This window comes from Hemitrygon akajei, chromosome 6 (genome assembly GCF_048418815.1).
Source record: "Hemitrygon akajei chromosome 6, sHemAka1.3, whole genome shotgun sequence".
Classification (NCBI taxonomy): domain Eukaryota; kingdom Metazoa; phylum Chordata; class Chondrichthyes; order Myliobatiformes; family Dasyatidae; genus Hemitrygon; species Hemitrygon akajei.
This window is the reverse complement of record NC_133129.1, coordinates 185,733,843-185,755,389: the sequence shown is the minus strand read 5'-3', so window position 1 is coordinate 185,755,389 and position 21,547 is coordinate 185,733,843. Positions and strand designations below refer to the sequence as shown.

General features: G+C 46.3%; 1 protein-coding gene across 1 annotated transcript in view; it reads right to left on the bottom strand.

The window, feature by feature from the left end:
* lyve1a (lymphatic vessel endothelial hyaluronic receptor 1a) overlaps positions 1-19,187 on the bottom strand; it is a 41,327-nt gene extending 22,140 nt beyond the window's left edge. Inside the window, exons 1-2 of the mRNA XM_073049957.1 lie at positions 18,991-19,187; positions 949-1,117 (exon numbers count right to left, since the gene is read on the bottom strand). Of these exons, the coding sequence (XP_072906058.1) occupies positions 949-1,117; positions 18,991-19,054 (233 nt within the window). The 5' untranslated portion in view covers positions 19,055-19,187. The remainder of the gene's footprint in view (positions 1-948; positions 1,118-18,990) is intronic.
* Between the last annotated feature and the right edge of the window lie 2,360 nt (positions 19,188-21,547).

The window sequence follows — 21,547 nt, the reverse complement described above, 5'->3', positions numbered from 1 at the left end:
TTAGTTAAACCCCACTTGGAGTTCCGTGCCAGTCAAAATAAACTCAACAAGATTAAACAGAAAGTTTAATGGCTTAATGACTCATAAGTCGACAATTAACAAATCCAGGTGCACAGGCCCACAGGGCTCATGACATTACTGGTGAAGAGGGAATCTGGTAGGAGAGCAGAGTGGACCATTAGAGAAAGGGAAGGAGGAAGGGCACCAGGGGAAGATGATAGGCAGGTGAGGCGAAGTTAAGGTCTAAGAGATCCGAGTGGGAAATTCAGAGGGCTGGGGAGGAGAGTCCACCACTTTCCTTGACAGCATTACTGAGACTGTCTGTTTATCCCAGACAAAATGCTGGAGGAACTCAGCAGGCAAGGCAGCATCTATGGAAAAAGGTACAGTGTTTCTCACGTTTCTGTTTATCCCAGATTATCCAATCAGAATTCCCTGCTTTTTCAGGATTTATTGAGATCAGAACAGGCCCTTCAAGCTGTGCCACCCAGCAATCCCTCGATTGAGTCCTAGACTAATCATGGGACAATTTACAAAAAACAACTAACCTACCAATTGGTACATCTTTGGACTGTGGGGAAACTGGAGAGAACGGACAGGCAGTAGTGGGAATCGAACCCTTGTCACTGGCACTGTATGGAGTTGTGCTAACTGCTACACTACCACGCTGCTCCAGCTGAAGCTCCTTCTTCTCCCAGGGATAAGGTCAATGGAGCTCTGTTGTCGTTTCTAAAGCTCTAGGTTTTTAAAAGGATGGTATTGCTAGTCCCATGCCCCACACTCCTTCCACAACCAGGCTTGGTACAATCCACGGTGGAGTTTACAGATTCCTTCAATGTTGTGAATTGTTTTATTGCCCAGGTTATGTCAGTGCACACAGAATCCAATGTGCTTGTTAGCCTGCATCCCATCACCCGAGACTATTCAGCGAAAGGGGCCTGCACTTACTTGCACGTTTCAAAACCCTGCGACCATGCCTGTTGTACCTGGGCCTCTGTCGCCAGCACCGTGTAGAAAAGTTGGCAGGCCCTCCGTGCATGTGTCAGGTCCAGATTGTAATCATCCCCCCGGCGGAGGTGGAAAACACCCGAGGTTCGGCAGTCACTGTAGCTAAAATCTGCAACGGGAGACAGATGTCGTAGATAAATCTGGATCTGTCCCAAGACACACATGTACCAATCCAAGCTCCCAGGAGTTTCAAATCCCCGGGAGTATACATCTCACACAACCTCTCATGGTCCCAGAACACATGCTACACAATCAGGAAAGCTTCCCATCATCGCTACCCTCTGGGAGGCTGAAGAGAGCTGGACTGTGCACATTCGTACTCAGGTCATTCTACCGATGTGCAGTACAGAGCATCCCGACAAACGGCGTCACTGCCTGGTACCAAACTACTCATGGCGGACAGGAAGGCTCGACAACAGGTAGTCAAAACTGCCCAAAGCACCACCAGCACCTCTACCCACCAATGAGTACATATACAGTGCCTATGAAAAGTATTCACCTCCCTTGAAAGTTTTCATGTTTTATTGTTTTACAACATTGAATCATAGCGGATTTAATTTGGCTTTTTTTGACACTGATATTTTGGGTCAAAGTGAAAACTGATCTCTACAAAGTGATCTAAATTAATTACAAATATAAAACACAAAATAATTGATTGCATAAGTATTCACCCCCTTCCCATTTAAAATGACACACCAAATCATCACTGGTGCAGCCAGTGGTTTTCAAAGTCACATAATTAGTTAAATGGAGATCACCTGTGTGCAGTCAAGGAGTTTCAATTGTTTGGAGTAAAAATACACCTGTGGCTGGACAGTCCAATTGCTGGTGAGTCAGTATCCTGGCAAAAACTACACCACAAAGACAAAAGAACTTTCCAAGCAACTCCACAAAAACGTTACTGAAAAGCACAAGTCAGGAAACGGATACAAGGAAACTTCCAAGTCACTGAATATCCCTTTGAGAACAAGAAATGGAAAGAATATGACACAGCTGTAAATCTGCCTAGTATACATCTTGAGCAGCCTCTCGTGGTCCCAGAACACATGCTACACAATCAGGATTTTCCTCAGAAACTGAGTGACTGTGCAAGAAGGGGACTAGTGAGGGAGGCCACCAAGAGTCCTACGACAACTCTGGAGGAGTTACAAGCTTCAGTGGCTGAGATGGAAGAGACTATGCATACAACAACTGTTGTCTGGGTGCTTCACCAGTCACAGCTTATGGGAGAATGGAGAAGAGAAAGCCTCTGGTGAAAAATCTCACATGAAACAAGTGTGAGGTATTGCACTTTGGAGGGACAAACCAAGGTAGAACATACAAGGTAAATGGTAGGATACTGAGGAGTGCAGTAGAACAGAGGGATCTGGGAGTACAGATACAAAATTCCCTAAAAGTGGCGTCACAAGTAGATAGGGTCATAAAGAGAGCTTTTGGCACATTGGCCTTTATAAATCAAAGTATTGAGTATAAGAGTTGGAATGTTATGGTGAGGTTGTATAAGGCATTGGTGAGGCCAAATTTGGAGTATTGTGTGCAGTTTTGGTCACCTAATTTCAGGAAGGATATTAATAGGGTTGAAAGAGTGCAGAGAAGGTTTACAAGGATGTTGCTGGGACATGAGAAACTGAGTTACGGAGAAAGGTTGAATAGGTTAGGACTTTATTTCCTGGAGCGTAGAAGATTGAGGGGAGATTTGGTAGAGGTTTATAAAATTATGATGGGTATAGATAGAGTGAATGCAAGCAGGTTTTTTCCACTGAGGCTAGGGGAGAAAAAAAACCAGAGGACATGGGTTAAGGGTGAAGGGGGAAAAGTTTAAAGGCGACATTGGGGGGGGGGGGGTTCTTCACACAGAGAGTGGTGGGAAGTGTGGGATGAGCTGCTAGTTGAAGTGGTAAATGCAGGCTCACTTTTAACATTTAAGAAAAACTTGGACAGGTACATGGATGAGAGGGGTTTGGAGGGATATGGTCCAGGTGCAGGTCAGTGAGACTAGGCAGAAAAATGGTTCAGCACAGCCAAGAAGGGCCAAAAGGCCTGTTTCTGTGCTGTAATGTTCTATGGTTCTGTGAAATCTTGGTTTGAGTTTGCCAGAAGGCACGTGGGAGACTGAAGTCAGCTAGTAGCAGGCTCTATGGTCTGATGAAACCAAAACTGAGCTTTTTGGCCATCAGACTAAATGTTATGTTTAATATAAGCCAAACACTGCATATTATCAAAAACACACCGTCCCTACTATGAAGCACGGTGGTGTCTGAATCATGCTGTGGGGATGCTTCACTGCAGCAGGCCCTGGAAGGTTTGTGAAGGTAGAGGGTAAAATGAATGCAGAAAAATACAGGGAAATCCTGGAGGAAATCCTGATGCAGTCTGAAAGAGAACTGTGACTTGGGAGAAGATTTGTTTCTCAGCAAGACAATGACCCCAAGCATAAAGCCAAACCCACACAGGAATGGCTTAAAGACAACCAAGTTAATGTCCTGGAGTGGCCAAGTCAGAGTCCAGACCTCAATCCAATTGAGAATTTGTAACTGGACTTGAAAAGGGCTGTTCACTCATGATCCCCATGTAATCTGACAGAGCTTGAGCAGTTTTGAAAAGAAGAATGGGGAAAGCTGTGTCCAGATGTGCAAAGCTGATAGAGTCCTGACGAAGGGTCTCGGCCCGAAATGTCGACAGAGCTTCTCCCTATAGATGCTGCCTGGCCTGCTGTGTTCCACCAGCATTTTGTGTGTGTCATTGTAGAGATCTATCCACATTGACTCAAGGCTGTAATTGCTGCTAAAGGTGCATCTACTAAATACTGACTTGAAGGGTGCGAGTAATTATGCAATCAATTATTTTGTGTTTAATAATTGTAATAAATTTAGATCAATTTGTAGAAATTTGTTTTCACTTTTGACACATTTCTGTTGATCAGTGTCAAAAAGTTAAATTAAATCCATGTGATTCAACGTTGTAAATCAATAAAACATGAAACTTCCAAAGGGGAGAATACTTCTTATAGGCACTGTATATAGAAAGGTGTCGGAAAAGGGCCAGTAACATCATGGAGGGTCCCACCCTCCCTGCTCACAGACTATTTCCCACTCCTATCAGGGAGGAGGCTATGTAGCATCCACACCAGGACCACCAGACTCAAAAACAGTTCCTTTCCCCAAGCAGTGAGGCTGATCAACACCTCCAACCACTAACCCAGCCCTCCACACCCCCAACCACCACTACTTTATCATTTCCTGTCAGTCACCTTGTGTACAGACACTCCTGTGCCTAGCATCACTTTATGGACACACAATCACTATGTATATATATTTATTGTTCTTTTTTGTGCTGCATTGTATCCAGAGTAATAATTATTTTATTTTTCTTTACACTTGTGTACTGGAAATGGCATTAAACAACCTCAGATCTAAGGATGAACTCCTGATTGCCCAATCCACCTCATTGTGTACCTTGCACTTTGTTTCTTTATCTGCACTTTCTTGAAGTTCAATGTAAATTATCGAAGTACATACATGTCACCACATATAACCCTGAGATTAATTTTAGAGTTATAGAGTCATAAAGAAACACTGCACAGAGATACCCCCTTCTGCCCTTCTCACCCATGCTGAAACCAGCTAAACTGCCCCCCCCCCATCGATCTGCACCGGGCCCATAGACCTCCATACCCCTGCCATCCATGTACCTATGCAAATAGGGAAGGGGGGAATGCGAGGGAGGAGAGAGGGTGGAGAGGGGGAATAGGGAGGACAGAGGGTGGAAGAGGGAAGAGAGAGGATGGAGGAGGGGGGAAGAGGGAGGGGAGAGGGTGGAAGGGGGAAGAGGGAGGGGAGAGGGTGGAAGGGGGAATAGGGAGGACCGAGGGTGGAGGAGGGGGAGAGGGAGGAGAGAGGGTGGAGGGGGAAAGGGAGGACAGAGGGTGGAGGAGGGGGAGAGGGAGGAGAGAGGGTGGAGGGGAAAGAGGGAGGACAGAGGGTGGAGGAGAGGAAATAATAATAATAAAATTAAAAAAGTAAAAATAAAAAAATCATACACTCAAGAGATTCTGCAGATGCTGGAAATCCAGATCAACTCAACCATTCAGGCAGCATCTATACAATTGAATAAACAGTTCACTTCATTCGGGTCGGGACCCTTCATCAAGACTGGAAAGGAAGGGGAAGAAGACAGAATAAGGTGGGGGGAGGGGGAGGAATACAAGCAGGGAGGTGATACTGAGACCAGGTGAGGGGGGAGTTGGGTGGGTGGGGAGGTGGGATGACGTAAGAAGCTGGGAGGTAATAGGTGGAAGAGGTGAAGAGCTGAAGAAGAAGGAATCTGATAGGAGTGGAGAGTGGACCACGGGAGAAAAGGAAGGAGGAGGGAGACCAGAGGGAGGTGATGGCCAGTTGAGGAGAAGAGAAGTGAGACATGTCCAGAATAGGAAATGGAAAAATAGGGAAATGGGAAGGGGGAGAAATTAGTGAAAGTTAGAGAAAGTATTTTTCACGTTCTCAAGAGGCTTCCCAGACAGAATATGGAATGTTGCTTCCCTAAACAAGTGCTGCTTCATTGTGGCTGTGGAGACCCTGGACTAACATGTCAGAATGGGAATGGGGGTTGCAATTGGAAAATCCCACCTGTTGTGGTAAATGCAGCGAAGGTGCTCGACAAAAGCCCGATGGGGGTGAGGCTGCGTCAGGAGCACTGTCTCTGGTAAGTGGCCACAAATGAAGCTAGGGTGAAGTGTTGCCTCATCTGGACGGACTGTTTGGGACCCTGAGTGGAGGAGAGGGACGGGCTGTACCACTTCTTACACTTGCCAGAGGAAGATCAGTGGCTAGGGACAAATGGACAAGGGAGTGATCCCTGCAGAAAGCGGAGAGCTGAGGGCTGGGGGTGGGAAGGCAGGAGTATTTGGGGGTGGGGTCCCATTGAAGATGGAAGTTACAGAGAATATGGATGCTCCTGGGTCAGTAGGTAAGGGCAAGGGAAAATGGTGTGAGGGTGAATGTCCAGGAAATGTAGGTGATGTGGGTGAGGGCAGCATCAATGGTGGAGGAAGGGAAACTATATTATTTGAAGGAGGAAGTAATTTCTGCTGTCCTGGAAAGGAAAGGCTCATCCCGAGAGCAGATGTGGAGGAGACAGAGGAAGTGAGAAAAGGCAATAGTAATTTTACAAGTGACAGGATGGGAAAAAATGAAGACATCTGTGGGAATTGGTAGATTTATAAAAAGATGTTATCAGACAGTTTGTCTCCAGAGATGGAGACCGAGAGATTGAGAAAGGGGAGGGAGGTGTCAGAAATGGACCAGGTGAATTTGAGGGCAGGGTGGAAGTTGGAGGCAAAGTTGATGAAATTGACGGGCTCCACATGGGTGCAGGAAGCAGCACCAATGTAGTCGTCGATGTAACGCAGAAAGAAAGGGGAGCATTACCAGTGAAGGCTTGGAGCATGGACTGTTCAACGCTGCTGACAAAACATCAGGCATAGTCCATGTGGGCGCCCATGGATTTGGATAAGGTGGGAGGGGCTGAAACAGAAATTGTTTATTGTGAGTACCCATCCCCCAGATGGAGGAGGGTGGTGCTGGAGGGGAACTGGATAGATCTGTTTTCAAAAAGAAGTTGAGAGCTTTAAGGTCTTCTTGGTAGAGGATGGAAGTGTATTGGGACTGACATCCATAGTGAAAATGAAGTAATCAGGGCCAAGGAACTAAAAGTTGTTGAAGAGTTCAAGAGCATTTGAACCAAAGGGGACAAACGCCATTCCCTTTACTCAGTCCCACCATCTCTGCTGCATATTCTCTCAGGCTGAGACTTTCCTATCCAGAACATCTGAGATGTATTCCTTCTTCAAAGATCAGGGTTTCCCTTCCTCCAAATTTGATGCTACCCTCACCTGTATCTCCTTCATTTCCCAAACATCTGCGCTCGCCCCATGTTCCCACTGCAGTAACAGGTATGGGGTCCCCCTTGACCTCACCTACCACCCCACGGGCATTGTATCCAGTACATCCTTTTCTGCAACTTCCTCCATCCTTAACATGATCCTGCCACCAAACACATCTTTATCTCCCCCACCACTCTTCGCTTTCTCTGTAACTCTTGTCCGCCGCACAATTTTTCATAAATTCTACAACATTTCTTTATTTTTCCTGTAAATGTCTGCAAGAAAATAAACCTGAAGGTTGTACCTGGAAACACATGCGAACTTTGATGATAAATTTACACTGAGTGACCACTTTATTAGGTACACCTGCAAGTACCTAATCAGCCAATCAATGCATAAAAGCATGCAGATGTGGTCAAGAGGGTCAGTTGCTGTTCAGGCCAAGCATCAGACTGGGGAACAAATGTGATCCAAGTGACGTTGACCATGGATTTATTGTTGGTGCCAGACAGGACACTTTCAGTATCTGAGAAACCGTTGATCTCCTGGGTTGTTTGTCAGTCTTTATTCATGGAGAGTTTCTCGTAAATTGTATTGTATTGGATTTCTTTATTTCTCTGTAAATGTCTGCGAGAAAGTGAACCTGGAAGTTATATATGGTGGCATATATGTAGTTTGAAAATAAATTTACTGTGGCTGTTGACCTTTCTCTCAGGCTGAATCATCTGTTTACTCATTTCCATAGAAGCTGCCTGACCCGCTGAGTTCCTCCAGCATTTTGCGTGTGTTCCTCTGGATTTCCAGCGTCTGCAAAATCTCTTGTGTTTACCCGTTATTGCACATATCCTTGGAGATTAAACAAACAATGGGGAGAGAGGAAGTGAACTTGTGTGTTCTTTTTCTTGTGGGTTCATGTGCAGTCCGTTGTATGAGCACCAGTTTACCAATCATTTCCCTTGGTTACCATATCACCAAACTGCCTAAAAATATCACTCAGCCTCTGGGTTAGTTCCTCTTTTCTTTGGTTGCTACAGAATCGATATGCCTCATCCTCTGGTAAAACCCTCTTCGAGGTCTCTTCATGCTACTCAGGGTAACGGTGACTCAGTCTCGCTGTTCTTCCTCTTTGAATTTACCACATTCTTTTCTCTTTCAACCGCCCAACTACAGTCACCAACACATACAAAATCCTACTTCAGGAGGTAGCCATTCAGCCCATCTGAGCTCTGCTGAATCTTTGGAAGAGATTGCCAATTACTGAATTGTACATGCAAGCTATCAGCCTATTGAATTTATGCTGGCACTAAGCTTGTGCAATGTGGATACTCTCTCAGCCTCTCCCTCACCCCCTCTCTCACCTTCTCCCTCATTCCCTCTCTCCCCACCCCCCCCCCCCCCTCAATCTCTCCTGTTGTGTATTTGCATCCTATCTTAGTACTTAATCAGAGAGTGCGTCTATCATGCCAGGACACTTCAAGCCCTGAGCAAGTCTCGCTTCCACGCTCCCTCACATCACGTGTTGTTTTGTCCCAGACTGATGACATCATCACTGTACCTGACAAGTGTCAAACTCCATGAACTGACCTTTCCATTTCAATACGTGACATCCCTCCTTTCCTGCGAAATGGACTTCAATGTTTTAAAAAGCAGTCAACTCAGATTTAACCATTTCAATTCCACACATATTCTCTGATATGCACGTCTATAACCAACACATTTTCTGTCTTAACATAATGATAACTCTGGAATTGAAAACTTCATTTTCATCTTACAACAGCTTTCATTATTTCAAAACGCACAGCTTAAAGCTTCTTCAATACAAAATTGTTAAATTCAGAGATTGTTTTCTAACCCCTTGAGGTCTCTCCACCAGTTTCTCTTTGCTTTCAATGTCTGGCAATGACTTTTGCTCACTGTGAATCTGAGCTTGTCCATAACTGTCCATCATATTGTCCTTCTGTCCCAGTACCTCATTGTCAAACCCTTGAATATCCTCCTGTTTGTCAGAAGTTTCTCACGTTGAACTTTTTTCCACACGTGGTGTTCCTTGCATGCTGCTCTCCATCTGGAGATTCAAATACCATTTGACTTCCTGTTTTCCTCACCACCCTGTGTGCTGTTGTGTGGTGAATTTGTCCACATTGAGCACAGTGTCCCCAGCTTTTACAGCAGGCTCCTCTGTCATTGTCTGCACACAGCTTGTACTGCCCTTCTCGTTCTGCATTCCGATCTCGTACGTCCAGTTCTGCTGTGTGTATTTCCTTGATCCCTGGTAACTTACCCCTCATTTTGCGACTGTAGAGAGGTTTGGCAGGACTTTTCCCTGCAGTGACATGTTCCACACATCTGTAAAGTCACAGACTTTCTCAGTCCACATTTCCAGTCAAATCCTTCTGCCTGAGCAATATTAATCCTTCTCAACAGCGATGCACTTCACCTTTTGCCTGAGCCCACTTTGGTGTTGTTTTCAGATGTTTGATTTCCCGTAGCTGAGGGCAGAGACTTTAAAATCAAGTTGCTCTCTTTTCTGCAAAGTGAGAGGAAGGATTTGTCGGATATGAAAGGTCCTTCAGCTGGTGATTTAAATTCTGAGCTCGCTTTGGCTCAACATCACTGGCTGATAAATGCAGACTTATATCTGCGGAGAGCCAAAGTTATTGCAGGCTGGGAGTGTTCTCTGGGGTCAAGCCCACACCCGATGGGAAGAAGAATAAGAGGTTGGGCTGAGTGGACATCTCAGTTACTGGATGAATGATAATATGAAAAGTCTGAGACTGGTAGAGAGCTTGAGGGGCCCAGTGGCTGATATAGTGAGGTTCCTCAAGGCAGAAAATCCATGAGCCACATCAGCTAATTATCTGAAAGCTCTGGAAGATGCTTTTAACACTGCTGCAAGTGCAGCTGATCTTAGGATGAGGTTTAGGCACACATTTCAGGAGGAAGGAGAGAAGTTGTCTGCCTACATTTTCGGTTTGGAGAAGCTGCTGCACTGTTTGTACCACAAAGGGGGCATTCAACAGTCTTGAGAGAAATTGTTTGAGGATGGAGCAAGTTGTGAAGGGCACATTGTCACATGACGTGATTGCTCTACATATTCGAATGCCCTTCCTCCATCTTTTACCCAGTTACTCAGAGAAGTGAGAGAGGTGGAAAACACGATGGAGGAGTGGGAGGCCTCTGTCAACAGGGCAAAGTCCTCGGTAGTAGCCTCTGTTGCTAAAACGACCCCTGACACCACACAAAAGGGGTTTTGCAGGTTGTCGTGAAAGATCTGAGGACCAAGGTATTTCAGAGATATTGGCTGATACTGCCACCAAGCACGACACAGCTGATAGGAAGCCTGACCCACTGGTAGGCCATACCAAGGCAAGGGCTGCTACTGAGCGGGATCCCTTGACCAGGGAAGTGACCGGTATTTTCTGCTACAACTGTGGAGAACATGGACATTTCAAGTGGGAGTATGAAGGACAGGAAAATCTTTGAAAAGTAAAACAGCAGTTAATCAAACAGGGAAGAAGAGGTAAAAAAGTACGGAGGGACCCATGTGGTGAACTACATATACCTGTCTGGACACGCCCCCCCCTGCTGACTGCTCCTGTGGCTTCTCCCACGGACCCCGGTATAAAGGCGATTGGAGCCACAGACCCTTCCTCAGTCTCCAGGATGTTGTGTGATGGTCACTTGTTGCTTGTGCTTTCTTCCAGCCAATAAAAGCCTACCTTAACCCACGTCTCAGAGTTATTGATGGTGCATCAACCCAGTAAAGGAATGGGCTGGCATTTTGGAGTATAGACAAACAGACAGACGTACTTTATTGATCCCGAGGGAAATTGGGTTTCGTTACAGCTGCACCAACCAAGAATAGTGCAGAAGTATAGCAATATAAAACCATAAATAATTAAATAATAATAAGTAAATTAAACATTCCTATCAGTGTATCAAGGGAAAAACTGAAATACAAAACACTATTCCTGAAGGTTTAGTGGGACCAAGCTGTGATGTATTCAAACGGATTGAAGGTGTTTATGTTACAGCCATATGTGACACAGGTTCTCAAGTTACTTTGCTTTTATAGATCCTTTTATAATCGGTATTTGACGCATCTACCATATCAGTGCTTTTGAGATTCAGGGGCTCAGTACTGATGAGTACCCATACGATGGTTACTTGTTGCTGAAGATGGAGTTTTCAGAAGCAGATGTTGGAGTAACTGAGACTATTGACACATCAGTGTTGGTCTACCCGGATCCGGTTACAAAGGGTGGAGCTTCCATTCTTGTGGGAACAAACACTGCCATTGTGAGAGGCTCATGGGAACATGCAAGGAGAGAAACAGGGAGAACTATTTGAAAACTTTGTCCATTTACCCTGTGTTCAGAGCTGCTTTTGAGAAGGTACAAGTTCCTTCTAAGTAGGATGATGAGCAGAAACGAGGAACTGTGTGGTACACCCTGTCTAAACCTGTTATGTTTCATCCTGGAGGAGTAGCTAAAGTGACAGGAACCCCAGAATTTGACAGTGTCCAGGGAATGGAAAAGAACATTAACTGCTTAGATGTTGGGACATGAAGATGTGTTTTCTACTGACAAATCTGATGTTGATTACTCGCCATACTATGAGAGCAGCAACCTTTTCCGAGAGAGGTTAACACCAGGAAGGGTTGAAGATGTTTGGCAGCATCTGCTTAAACTGAAGGAAGTTAAGTTCAGTCATGGAGTAGGGGGACCTGAGCCACTGGAAGACACGAGTGATGGATAGGGGGAGACACCCTCTGGTAGACAGGAAGGGTCACAAGGGGTAGTTGAAGCTGGAGGAGCTGTAGATGAGATAAAGAGGTCCCAAAGAGTCAAAAAACCCCCAGAAAGGCTGGCCTATGACACACTGGGGGAACAGAGTGTTGTGTCTGTCCCTCCCCCCACCCAAGTTAGTTCTAGCTGGTGATAGCCCCATTTCATGTCTAGTTTGCCAAACACCATGACTCCATTCGTATCTTGTCTACAGCTGGAATGGGATATCTCTCCCTCACAATTGCTTCATTTGCCCTTCTCACGTCTAGGCACATTCTGGTTTCCCTGTCGAGTTTTTGTAAAATTCATACTGGATTAACCCAAGGAGTTGGGCCTTCAACTTTCTCAATAATATCCTTTTTCATTAGCTGTTCAATGTTTTTCACAACGGCCTCCTTTAAGTTGTAAGGTATGTGTCTGAGTGGCTGGGCCACAGGCTTAACCTTCAGATCAATGTACAGACTGATCTGCTCAGTGTTCTACTATCCTACCCCTTCAAACACTTCTGGGTAGGGCAGTTTAAGTCTGTCACAACTGACACTTTCCCCAACCTTCACCACACCCAGTTTCGTAGCTGTGTCTCTGCCTGGGAGTGGGTCACCTTTTATCACCATGAACTCTGCCTGCTCTGTTCTGTTTCCAATACTTACTTCACATTCAAACGCCACTCAACCTCCAGTGATGTGCTGGATGAATATGGGAACAGCTTTCTCTTCTGCTTAGGAATATATGAATGGCACTTCATCTTCTCTGAGTGAAGTTTCCCCACATATTTTCACCCAGTATATTACTGCTGGCCCCTGAATCTACTGACATGTGCAGATTCACACCACCTACACAGAGTAATTTTTCAGATGACTCAGTCTCACTAACAACAAATGCAAATTCCTTCACCTCATCCTCCACATTGTTCACTTTTTCTGTCTTTAATCCTTTTGTCCGGCACAGTTTTGCAAAGTGGTCCTTCCAGTGCATTTTCTGCGCATCTGTCCACGAGCTGGGCTCTCTGGGTCTCTGCCCAGGTGATCTGAGTTTCCACATCTGCAGCATTTCCTTTCATTTGTGTTAGTAGACTTTCTTTACCCGTCGTTTTTCCACGTGTTGTGTCCTCACGGGCTCCAGTGGAGGAACATGGCTGACACTGTCCTGACGAAGGGTCTCGGCCCGAAACGTCGACAGCGCTTCTCCCTATAGATGCTGCCTGGCCTGCTGTGTGACAACTGTTCCTCTACTTTTCGCATAGTGTCGCTGTTTCCAGTGTGCGTGCAATTTCTCCACAAATGGACTGAGTTACATTTTCCCACTCTGGCATCCCTGATTTGGTTGTCTGTATCAATTAGAAACTTACAGTCTTTTGCTGCCTGCCAAGGGCGCGTAGTGAACTGCCCTTGTTTTCGGCAAGGCTGCCGGGCAAACGTAGCGTTGAGCTGGGCAGTGGAATGAGCATTCACAGCTGCTGCACAGTCTGTGACTTGTCTGTGTTTGACAATATATCCCGCACATCAGGTCCTGTAAGGTACTCTCCGCCTCTGCGTCATCACCCACCTTTACCGTCGGTGTAAAGTTCAAATGAGCTGAGCCGGCATGTCCATCTCGGATCGAGCGTCGCTGGCTCCGGAAAACGCTGCAAGTAGTGGATCCCAGATTTCTCCATTCTCATCGACTCTGTCCATCCTGTGACCGGGAGGAGTCAGTGTACCATGCTTATATGGAGAGTGAGAGGCTACAGCCCCTGTTTGAGTACCACACTCCTCATATACAGGCACCCAGTACGGTGGGGGGGGGGGGGGGTCATTTAGAGCAAGAGTCACCAACCGTTTTTCCACCGTGGACCGGTTTAATATTGACAATATTCTTGCGGACCGGCCGACGCAGGGGAGGGGGTGTTAATCACGACCGGAATATAGGTGATTAGTCAACTATAAGTCACTTATAAGTGACTAATACACTCAATTTCATTTCTAAAAGGGTTTATCTAACGAATTTAATATCAAACACACAGCGCATATTTTCCTCGTATGAACATATAAAATCATTGCAACACCAATATCGCTGAATCAGTGGGAGCCCTGGCCTTGTTTCCCTGCAACAAGACGGTCCCATCGAGGGGTGATGGGAGACAGCAATACTCCAAGGGGGTTCTTTATGTCCCATCTATTCCGCAATTTAGTTTTCGTTGCATTCATTGCAGAAAACCCCACTTCGCAGAGATATGATGTTGGAAATGGAAGCAACATTTTCAGTGCTTTCGTGGCTATCTCAGGATATTCAGCCTTGACTTTGATCCAGAATGCTAGCAGAGATGTTATGTCTAACATACTTTTCAGCCCACTGTCATTTGCAAGCTTGAGGAGTTGATCTTCTTCCCACACTGACATGGGTGATTCACCGGGGACATTCACAAATGAGTCATGGACCCATTCCTTTGCACGTCTTGAGTCATTTGTGGTTGGGAAGTAATGCTCAAATTCTGTCAACAACGAAGATACGTGATTGCGCACCAGCTGTGAGAAGGATGGTGCAGCCTCAGTCTTTCCCAAAATTCCAGCTAATGTTGGGGACATGTCAAATATGCCCCTGTCCACTCGCTGTCCCCACAGTTCCAGGTTGGCTTTGAAAGCAGACACTTTATCTGCCAACTTGAAGACAGTTGTCATTCTCCCCTGAAGTGACAAATTGAGTTCATTGAGCAGGTTGAAGATGTCACACAGATAAGTGAGTTTTGCTGTCTACTCCTCGTCACTGAAGTGTGCTGCCAGTGGTGACTTTTTTCCTGAAAGAAATCTCTGTAGCGGCTCTCTTAACTCAAAAACCCTGGCCAGGGCTCTCCCCCTCGACAGCCACCTGACTTCAGTGTGTGAGAGAAGGAATTTGTGCTCTGCATCCATTTCCTCACAAAGCTGCTCAAACAGACGTGAGTTAAGGGCTTTTGCTTTGATGTGATTGATAACTTCAAAAAAGTCACTCAATACGCGGTTAAGATCAGGTGACATTTTTCGGCTAGCCAGCATTTCCCTGTGTATGACACGGTGTGTAGACTGGCATTCAGGAGCAACCTCTGACTCAGGTAGTGAAACCAGACAGCCGTCCAGTCATAGCTGCAGCCCCGTCTGTGCATATTCCAACACAGAATGACCAGTCCAGTTTGCCTGACATGTAGTCATTCAAAGACTTGAATAGTTCTGCCCCAGTTGTGTTAGTTGGCAGCAGCAGTGCACATAACATATCCTCCTGCACATCATCTTGAAATATATATCGCACATAAACCAACAGCATTGCCTTGTTGTCGACACAGGTAGACTCGTCGACCTGGATAGCATACCATGGTGACTCGCTAAGCCATTCCAACAGCTGTGCTTCGATGTCCTCCGTTATGTCATCGATTCCCCTTGAAACTGTGGTAGCTGAAAGAGAAACCTGTGCCATCTTGTTAGCTGCAGCTTCTCCCAACAGTTCACGGCATGTCCTTGACAGCAGGCAGAATCAATTCTCCACCAACAGTGAAAGGCTTCTTAACCTTAGCAACACAGCTAGCCACTAAGAGCGGCAGCATTTGTGGAGGTGGTGGCTCTCAGCACTTGCTTCTATCCCGCTTGCTCACGTTTTTTCCGCTCAAAATCCTCAACGGGGTTGTCTTTAAGTGCAGGGTGCTTGGACTCAAGGTGCCGAAGCAGTTTTGAGGGCTTCATTGCCTCATTAGACAGCTTGTCTCCACAGATCACACACAGGGGGCTTGGAGCGAGCGAGGATCAATTGGAGGACTTGCTCATGGGCCTGGCCAAAATGGTCATTCACAAGCCCAGGAGGCAGGCAGACAAGGGCTCTGCCAGGGCAGACTGCCTGGCCCTCTTCCGGGGATACGTCTGTGCCCGAGTGGCCTTGGAGAGGGAGCAAGTGGTCACAATGGATACAGTGGGGGATTTCTGGGAGTGGTTGGTTCCTCCCCCCCCCAGGAAAATGACTTTTATTGACAGTAATCATATTTGAATTTGTTCACTGTATAAATACTTGATGTTTGTATTTTGTATGAATAAACTTTTTTTGTAGTTTTGTAGTCTTTTTGTAGTTTTGTAAACAAAAAGATTACATTATATATTTGGGAGAACACTGTGGCTGGGTGATAGGACAACGTGGGTGAGGTCAGGGCAGGATTTGCCGCAGACTCCAACTTTCTGCCTGACACAAACTTATAAATAAACCAAAGGTTTTGGTAGAGGTTGTGACCTCGGGTTTTTCAATATGTGACATCTCTAACCACAGACCATTTTCCTCAGAGCAGTGAACTGCTAGGTGACAGAACCACAGGAGATGAGATAAGTGTCAGTGTTCTAAGGGAAGGCGGAACAAACCGAATGTAGTTTACTCCATCAGTGTCATGAAGTGACATCCCTATTTACCCAGAAACGGGGCTGCTCGCTGGGTCTCGTTGGAGGGCAGCTAAGTGTCTACACTTGGAGGCTTTGTAGACTGACGCAGTTTGACCAGATCAGGTAAGAGCAACTGATCTTTCCTCAGGGCTGCAGTTTGGAGTTTGTAACAGGAAGTTGGTTTTCAAATTCCAAACTGAAGTCTGCTTTCTCGGTTACCATGGAGGCCGTGACTCAGGCATGCGGGTCACCAGCCAGTAAAAGCGCGAAGTAAATGTATTATCAAAGAGCATTTATGTCACCATATACAACCCTGAGATCCATTTTCTTGCGGGCATGCTCAACAAATTCACGGAATAATAACCATAACAGAATCGATGAAGATCTGCACCAACTGAGCATTTAATCAATGTGTGAAAGACAACGAACTGTGCAAACAGAAAATAATAATAATAAATAAATATGCAATAAATAACAGGAACGTGAGATGAAGAGACCTCGAAAGTGAGCTCATAGGTTGTGGGAACAGTTCAGTGATGTTCGGTAACCTACAAAAGGACGCATTTCACAGTTTGTTTCGATAGAGATGAAAAACAAAACGAATGAACTACCCGCCAAGGCAGCTGGGTAGCGAATTGCAAACAATGTCAACCACTGTGTGAACAACATCCCCGTTCAGTCCCTTCACCCACCCACACTGTCCATCGACTCCAACATCTCACCCTCCCCATCTCCGTCACCCTCTCCACCCCTCCCCGTCTCTGTAACCTCATGTTGCCTCTACGCCCTCCCCGTCTCTCTAACACCTTCCCTGTCCCGCACCCCGGGTAATCTGGGTCCTCCATGCTCCACCACATCCTTCACCTGCCCGGTGGCCAGGCTCCACGGTTCCTTTCTCAATCTCCCGAGTCTGTCTGTGTTTTCTTTATTGCCCTTACAGGTACAGCACGGTATGGTGCGGGCTTTGGGCCCAACGAGCCGGTGGCGCTTAATTACACCCTCGTACCAATTAACCTACCGACCGGAGGGTGTGAGGAACCGGGGCACCGGCAGGAAATCCACTCGGTCATATGGAAACTCCCTGGAGCCAGCAGCAGGAACTGAACCCGTGTTCAGAACCGGGTTTAAAATTACTGGCCTAGGTCGTGAAATGTGTTGTTTTGCACAGCAGTACATTGTGATGCATAACAATAACAACTATAAATTACAATAATAAATATATATATTACATATATTAAAAAGATAGCAAACATAAAGAAAGTAAGGTTGTGTTGGGGTTCTTATCCATTTAGGATTCGGATGGCAGAGGGGAAGAAGCTGTTCCTGAGTCGCTGAGTGTGTAACTCCCCCCTCCCCCGATGGTAGCAGTGACAAGAGGGCATGTCCTAGGTGAAGGGGGTCCTCAGTGATGGATGCCGCCTTTCTGGGGCTGTAATAGTGTTACGCTAACCGCTACGATAGGGTCAAGTTCTTGTCTCTCCGACTGTCTCCACACACAGCTCGGGGGTCACTCCGGCTGTGAGCTGACGGACAATCTGCCAGATTAAAGGTGCAATTCACATTTACAAATTGTTGTTGTAATCGCACCCCACCCTAATTTGGAACTATACCCCCGTTCCTTCGCCGTCTAATCTGGAATTCCCTCCCCACCAGCCTGGTGAGAGCCCCTTCCCCAGACGAAATGCAGCGGCTCGAGGTTGAGGGTGACTCGCCCCTACCTCCTCAAGGGGCAGTTGGCGATGTGTGGTAAACGCGGGCATTCTTCACTCGCCAAGAAAGAATAGAAATAGTTGGAAAAGCATTTCAAGGAAAACGCTGCGTTGCTGTGGGACATCAAGGCAAAGGGATGAGCGTTCATGATCCTTTCAAATTTAGAACTGCACCGAATTAGACTAATCGGCCCAGCACTCCCTTGTGCAACCCGCAACATATCCTCCCTCACACACCCTCTCCTCTCTGTTCCACTCTTCTACCCTTCCCCTCCCCTCCCCAATTCTCCTGCAAGCTATGTCCACCTCCGCCGCGAATTAGCCGAGTCAAAGCGGGACGGCCAGACCTGGGCGCGGTCGGCATCGACCAGGGGAATCCCAGCGCCGTCGCTCTGCGCCGCGATGTCCTCCACCTTCTCCTCGCCCCATGCTCGCTGCCCTGAGCGACGCACGGCAGCTGCCCGCTTTCTGTCTCCCTCATCGAGAACTGCCGTCCGCAGACAAGCGTTCATCTGCAGTCGCTTCAACCTCTGTCGGGAGGAGGAGAGCCCGGGTGTGCCAGACTTTCTCAGCTCCCTTGGAGTCTCCTTTCGAGGTCAAGTCCACTGACTTTCGCCTTCTGCATTTTTAATTATTCTTGACTTTGACAGCTTAATTTTAATTCTAAAGGTTAAAGATGCCACCACAGACTAGCAAATTTCTATAAAGCATTCTAACTGGTTGCATCACCGTCCGGTACGGAGGGGCCACGGCACAGGATCGGATAAAGCTGCAGAAAGTTGTAAACTCGGTGGGCACCAGCCTCCCCAGAATCGAGGATTTCTTCGAAAGGCGGCGCCCATCATTAAGGTTCCCCGTCACCTAGAACATGCCACCATCAAAGAGGAGACGGAAGACAGATTTCTGAACATTTCCAAACTACTTCGTTCTCTTTTTGCACAATTTTTAAAAATATTTCTTTTTGTGATTTATAGTATATTTTGCATCTTGCTCTGTTCTGCTGCCACAAAACAGCAAACGAACAACATGTCAGTGACTCTGATTCTAAAGATTAGCTTTATTCGACACGTGTACATCGAAATATTCCAGCTGCAAGCAGGCCAAATAACTTTAATAAATATTTACTTGTATTCAAAAGAATTAAAATAAATCTCAGGTCAGACAACAACAGGGCGTTTCCTTCCACAGTGATAAACCCTACAAGTCCTTAACTGCCTCACTGGAACCAGTTGACTTACCTTGAGGATGCACCGTCAGCGCCTGGCTGAGGGCAATGGCTGAGATCAGCGCCCACCCTGCCATAGTGCAGTCTCCACACAAACCTTGCTGTGAGAACTCACGGTGCAGAGCCGACACTCAAGGCTGAGGGTAACCGTGTGACATGGAGCTGAGCTAAGCTCAACTGCTTTAACCTTGGCGTCACGCCCTATGGAGTGGTGGTGGGGTGGGGGAGGAAACAGGAAGTCACACCAAATAGCTCAATTACCCTATAACGCAAATTCGGTGATACATTCTTCTACTTCAGACACTCAAACAGATCTGCATTTATTTGGAGAAAAGACCATAACACATAGGAGCCAGATTTCAAAGTATATTACAAAGTAAAATTATTATCAAGGTATACGTATGTCACCATATACAACCCTGAGATTCATTTTCTTGAGGGCATTCACAGTACACAATAGAACCAACAAACAACCACACCCAACAGGACAGATGGACAACCACAACGAGAGATTCTGCAGATGCTGGTAATCCAGAGTAACACACACAAACTCAGCATCTGTGGGAAAGAGCAAACAGTCAACGTTTCAGGCTGAGACCCTTAATCAGGACTGGAAAAAAAGATGAAAAATTAGAGCAAGAAATTACATCATACCAACCAATCTCTAATTGTACCAGGGTTTCTCCAACTGATTCTGAATGCTCCACACATTTAAATATAGCACCTTCAGTTCTGAACTCTTCGCCCTTTTGAACTTTGCCTCTGTGGTACAATTTAACTCTTCGTTCTGTCTGCATTTGTACCCAATCATTAGCTTGTCTTTCCTCACATTCATGTTACACCCATCATCTACTTGTAAACCTGCGGGCTCATTCTCACCCCTATCATCCTGGTTCCCAGTCCCCCTGCCATATTAGTGAAACACCCTGGTTTCCTCTGCTGCGTAAGTCTAGGGAAGACAATCTCTGGCCCCGCCAAATGTGTGAGATTGAGATGCGAGCCCACTCGAACCCCCTGTTTGTGTGGATGCTGTGTAATTCGTTACCCTGGTACAAATGAGTGCCACAAAATAACAGACAGTTCACCGCATACAAAGACTTAGCTTTATTATTCTTAACTTGACTAAAGGGTTAGTAAAGAAAGGAACAAAATAGAGAAAAGGGCCCATTTTAATGAAGCAGTGAAATGTGCACAAGTTGGAGCTGACAGTTTCCCCAAGACCCCAGTCTTGAATCGATCTCAACCCGGGCTTCGGTGAATCATGGCCCTGCTCTGGGTTGAACCCTACGACCTCTTCTCTCCAGCGTCCTCTCTCTTCATCTCTTTTGAACCAGAATAAAACCCCAAGCCCAACCTCAGTGTCCCTCAGCAGCGAAAGCTCCCCTTCAATTCAGCCGTCCTAATCGGATGGCAGGCATGTCTCCTCATCCCTTATCTTCAACAAAAACCCAAGCATAAGCTGACAACAAGCAGCTCTCACAGAAGAGCACAAAATGAAATACATACAGTAAAAATATGAACCAGGGCATTACATTAGTTTAAACCACTCCCAACAGCTCCAGTAAATCTGCCCTCAAGGATATTGATTCACCTCAGATTCAAATACAATCAATCCCTTTTGTAAAGATCACACCTGCCCCAGAAGAGGTCCCAATTATGCAGAAATCTGAATCCCTGCCCCCTGCTCCAATTCTTCAGCCACCCATTTATCTGCTACCCCAGTCCATTCCTATCCTCACTGTCACGTGGCACAGGCAGAAATCCCGAGATTACCACCCTTGAGGCCCTGCTTCTCATCTTCCTTCCTAACTCCCTGTATTCTTTTTCCAAGACCTTGTCCCTTTTTCTTCCTATGTTGTTGGTATCATGTGTACAATGCTCACTCTCCCTTTTCAGGATATTGTGGATGCGTCCAGAAGCATCTTGGACCCTGGCACCTGGCAAGCAACCTACTGTCCACCTTTCTTTTTTGTGTCCACAGAATCGTCTGTCTGTCCCCCTGACTATAGAGTCCCCTGAATGTTGCCATGCTGAGCCTTCGCAAACTCCTCAGCCAGTAGAGGCACTGCGTGCTTTCTTCATACTTACACTTATGTGCTGGGCCCAGGGGAGGCCCTCCGGTATAATAACATCTCAGTATTTAAAGTCGCTAATCCTCTCCTCTCTCATCCTCCAATGATGCCAGAATCAGAAGATCGGGGGAGGGGAAGGAGGATGGCTGGAAGGTGATAGATGAGACCAGGTGGGTGGAATGGTAAAGGGCTGAAGAAGAAGGAATCAGACAGGAGAGGAGAGTGGATCATGGGAGAAAGGGAAGTGGGGCACCAAGGGGTGGTGATGGGCATGTGAAGAGAAGAGGTAAGAGGTCAGGGTGGGGAATAGAAGAAGAGTGAAGGAAGAAGGAAAACATTTACTGGAAGGAGAAATCGATCTTCATGTCATCAGGTTGGAGGCCACTCAGAAGGAATATGAAGTGTTGTTCTTCCAACCTGAGGACCAATGTGTAGGATTGGGAATGGTGATTGGAATTAAAATGGTCAGCCACTTGGAATTCCTACTTTTTGGAGATG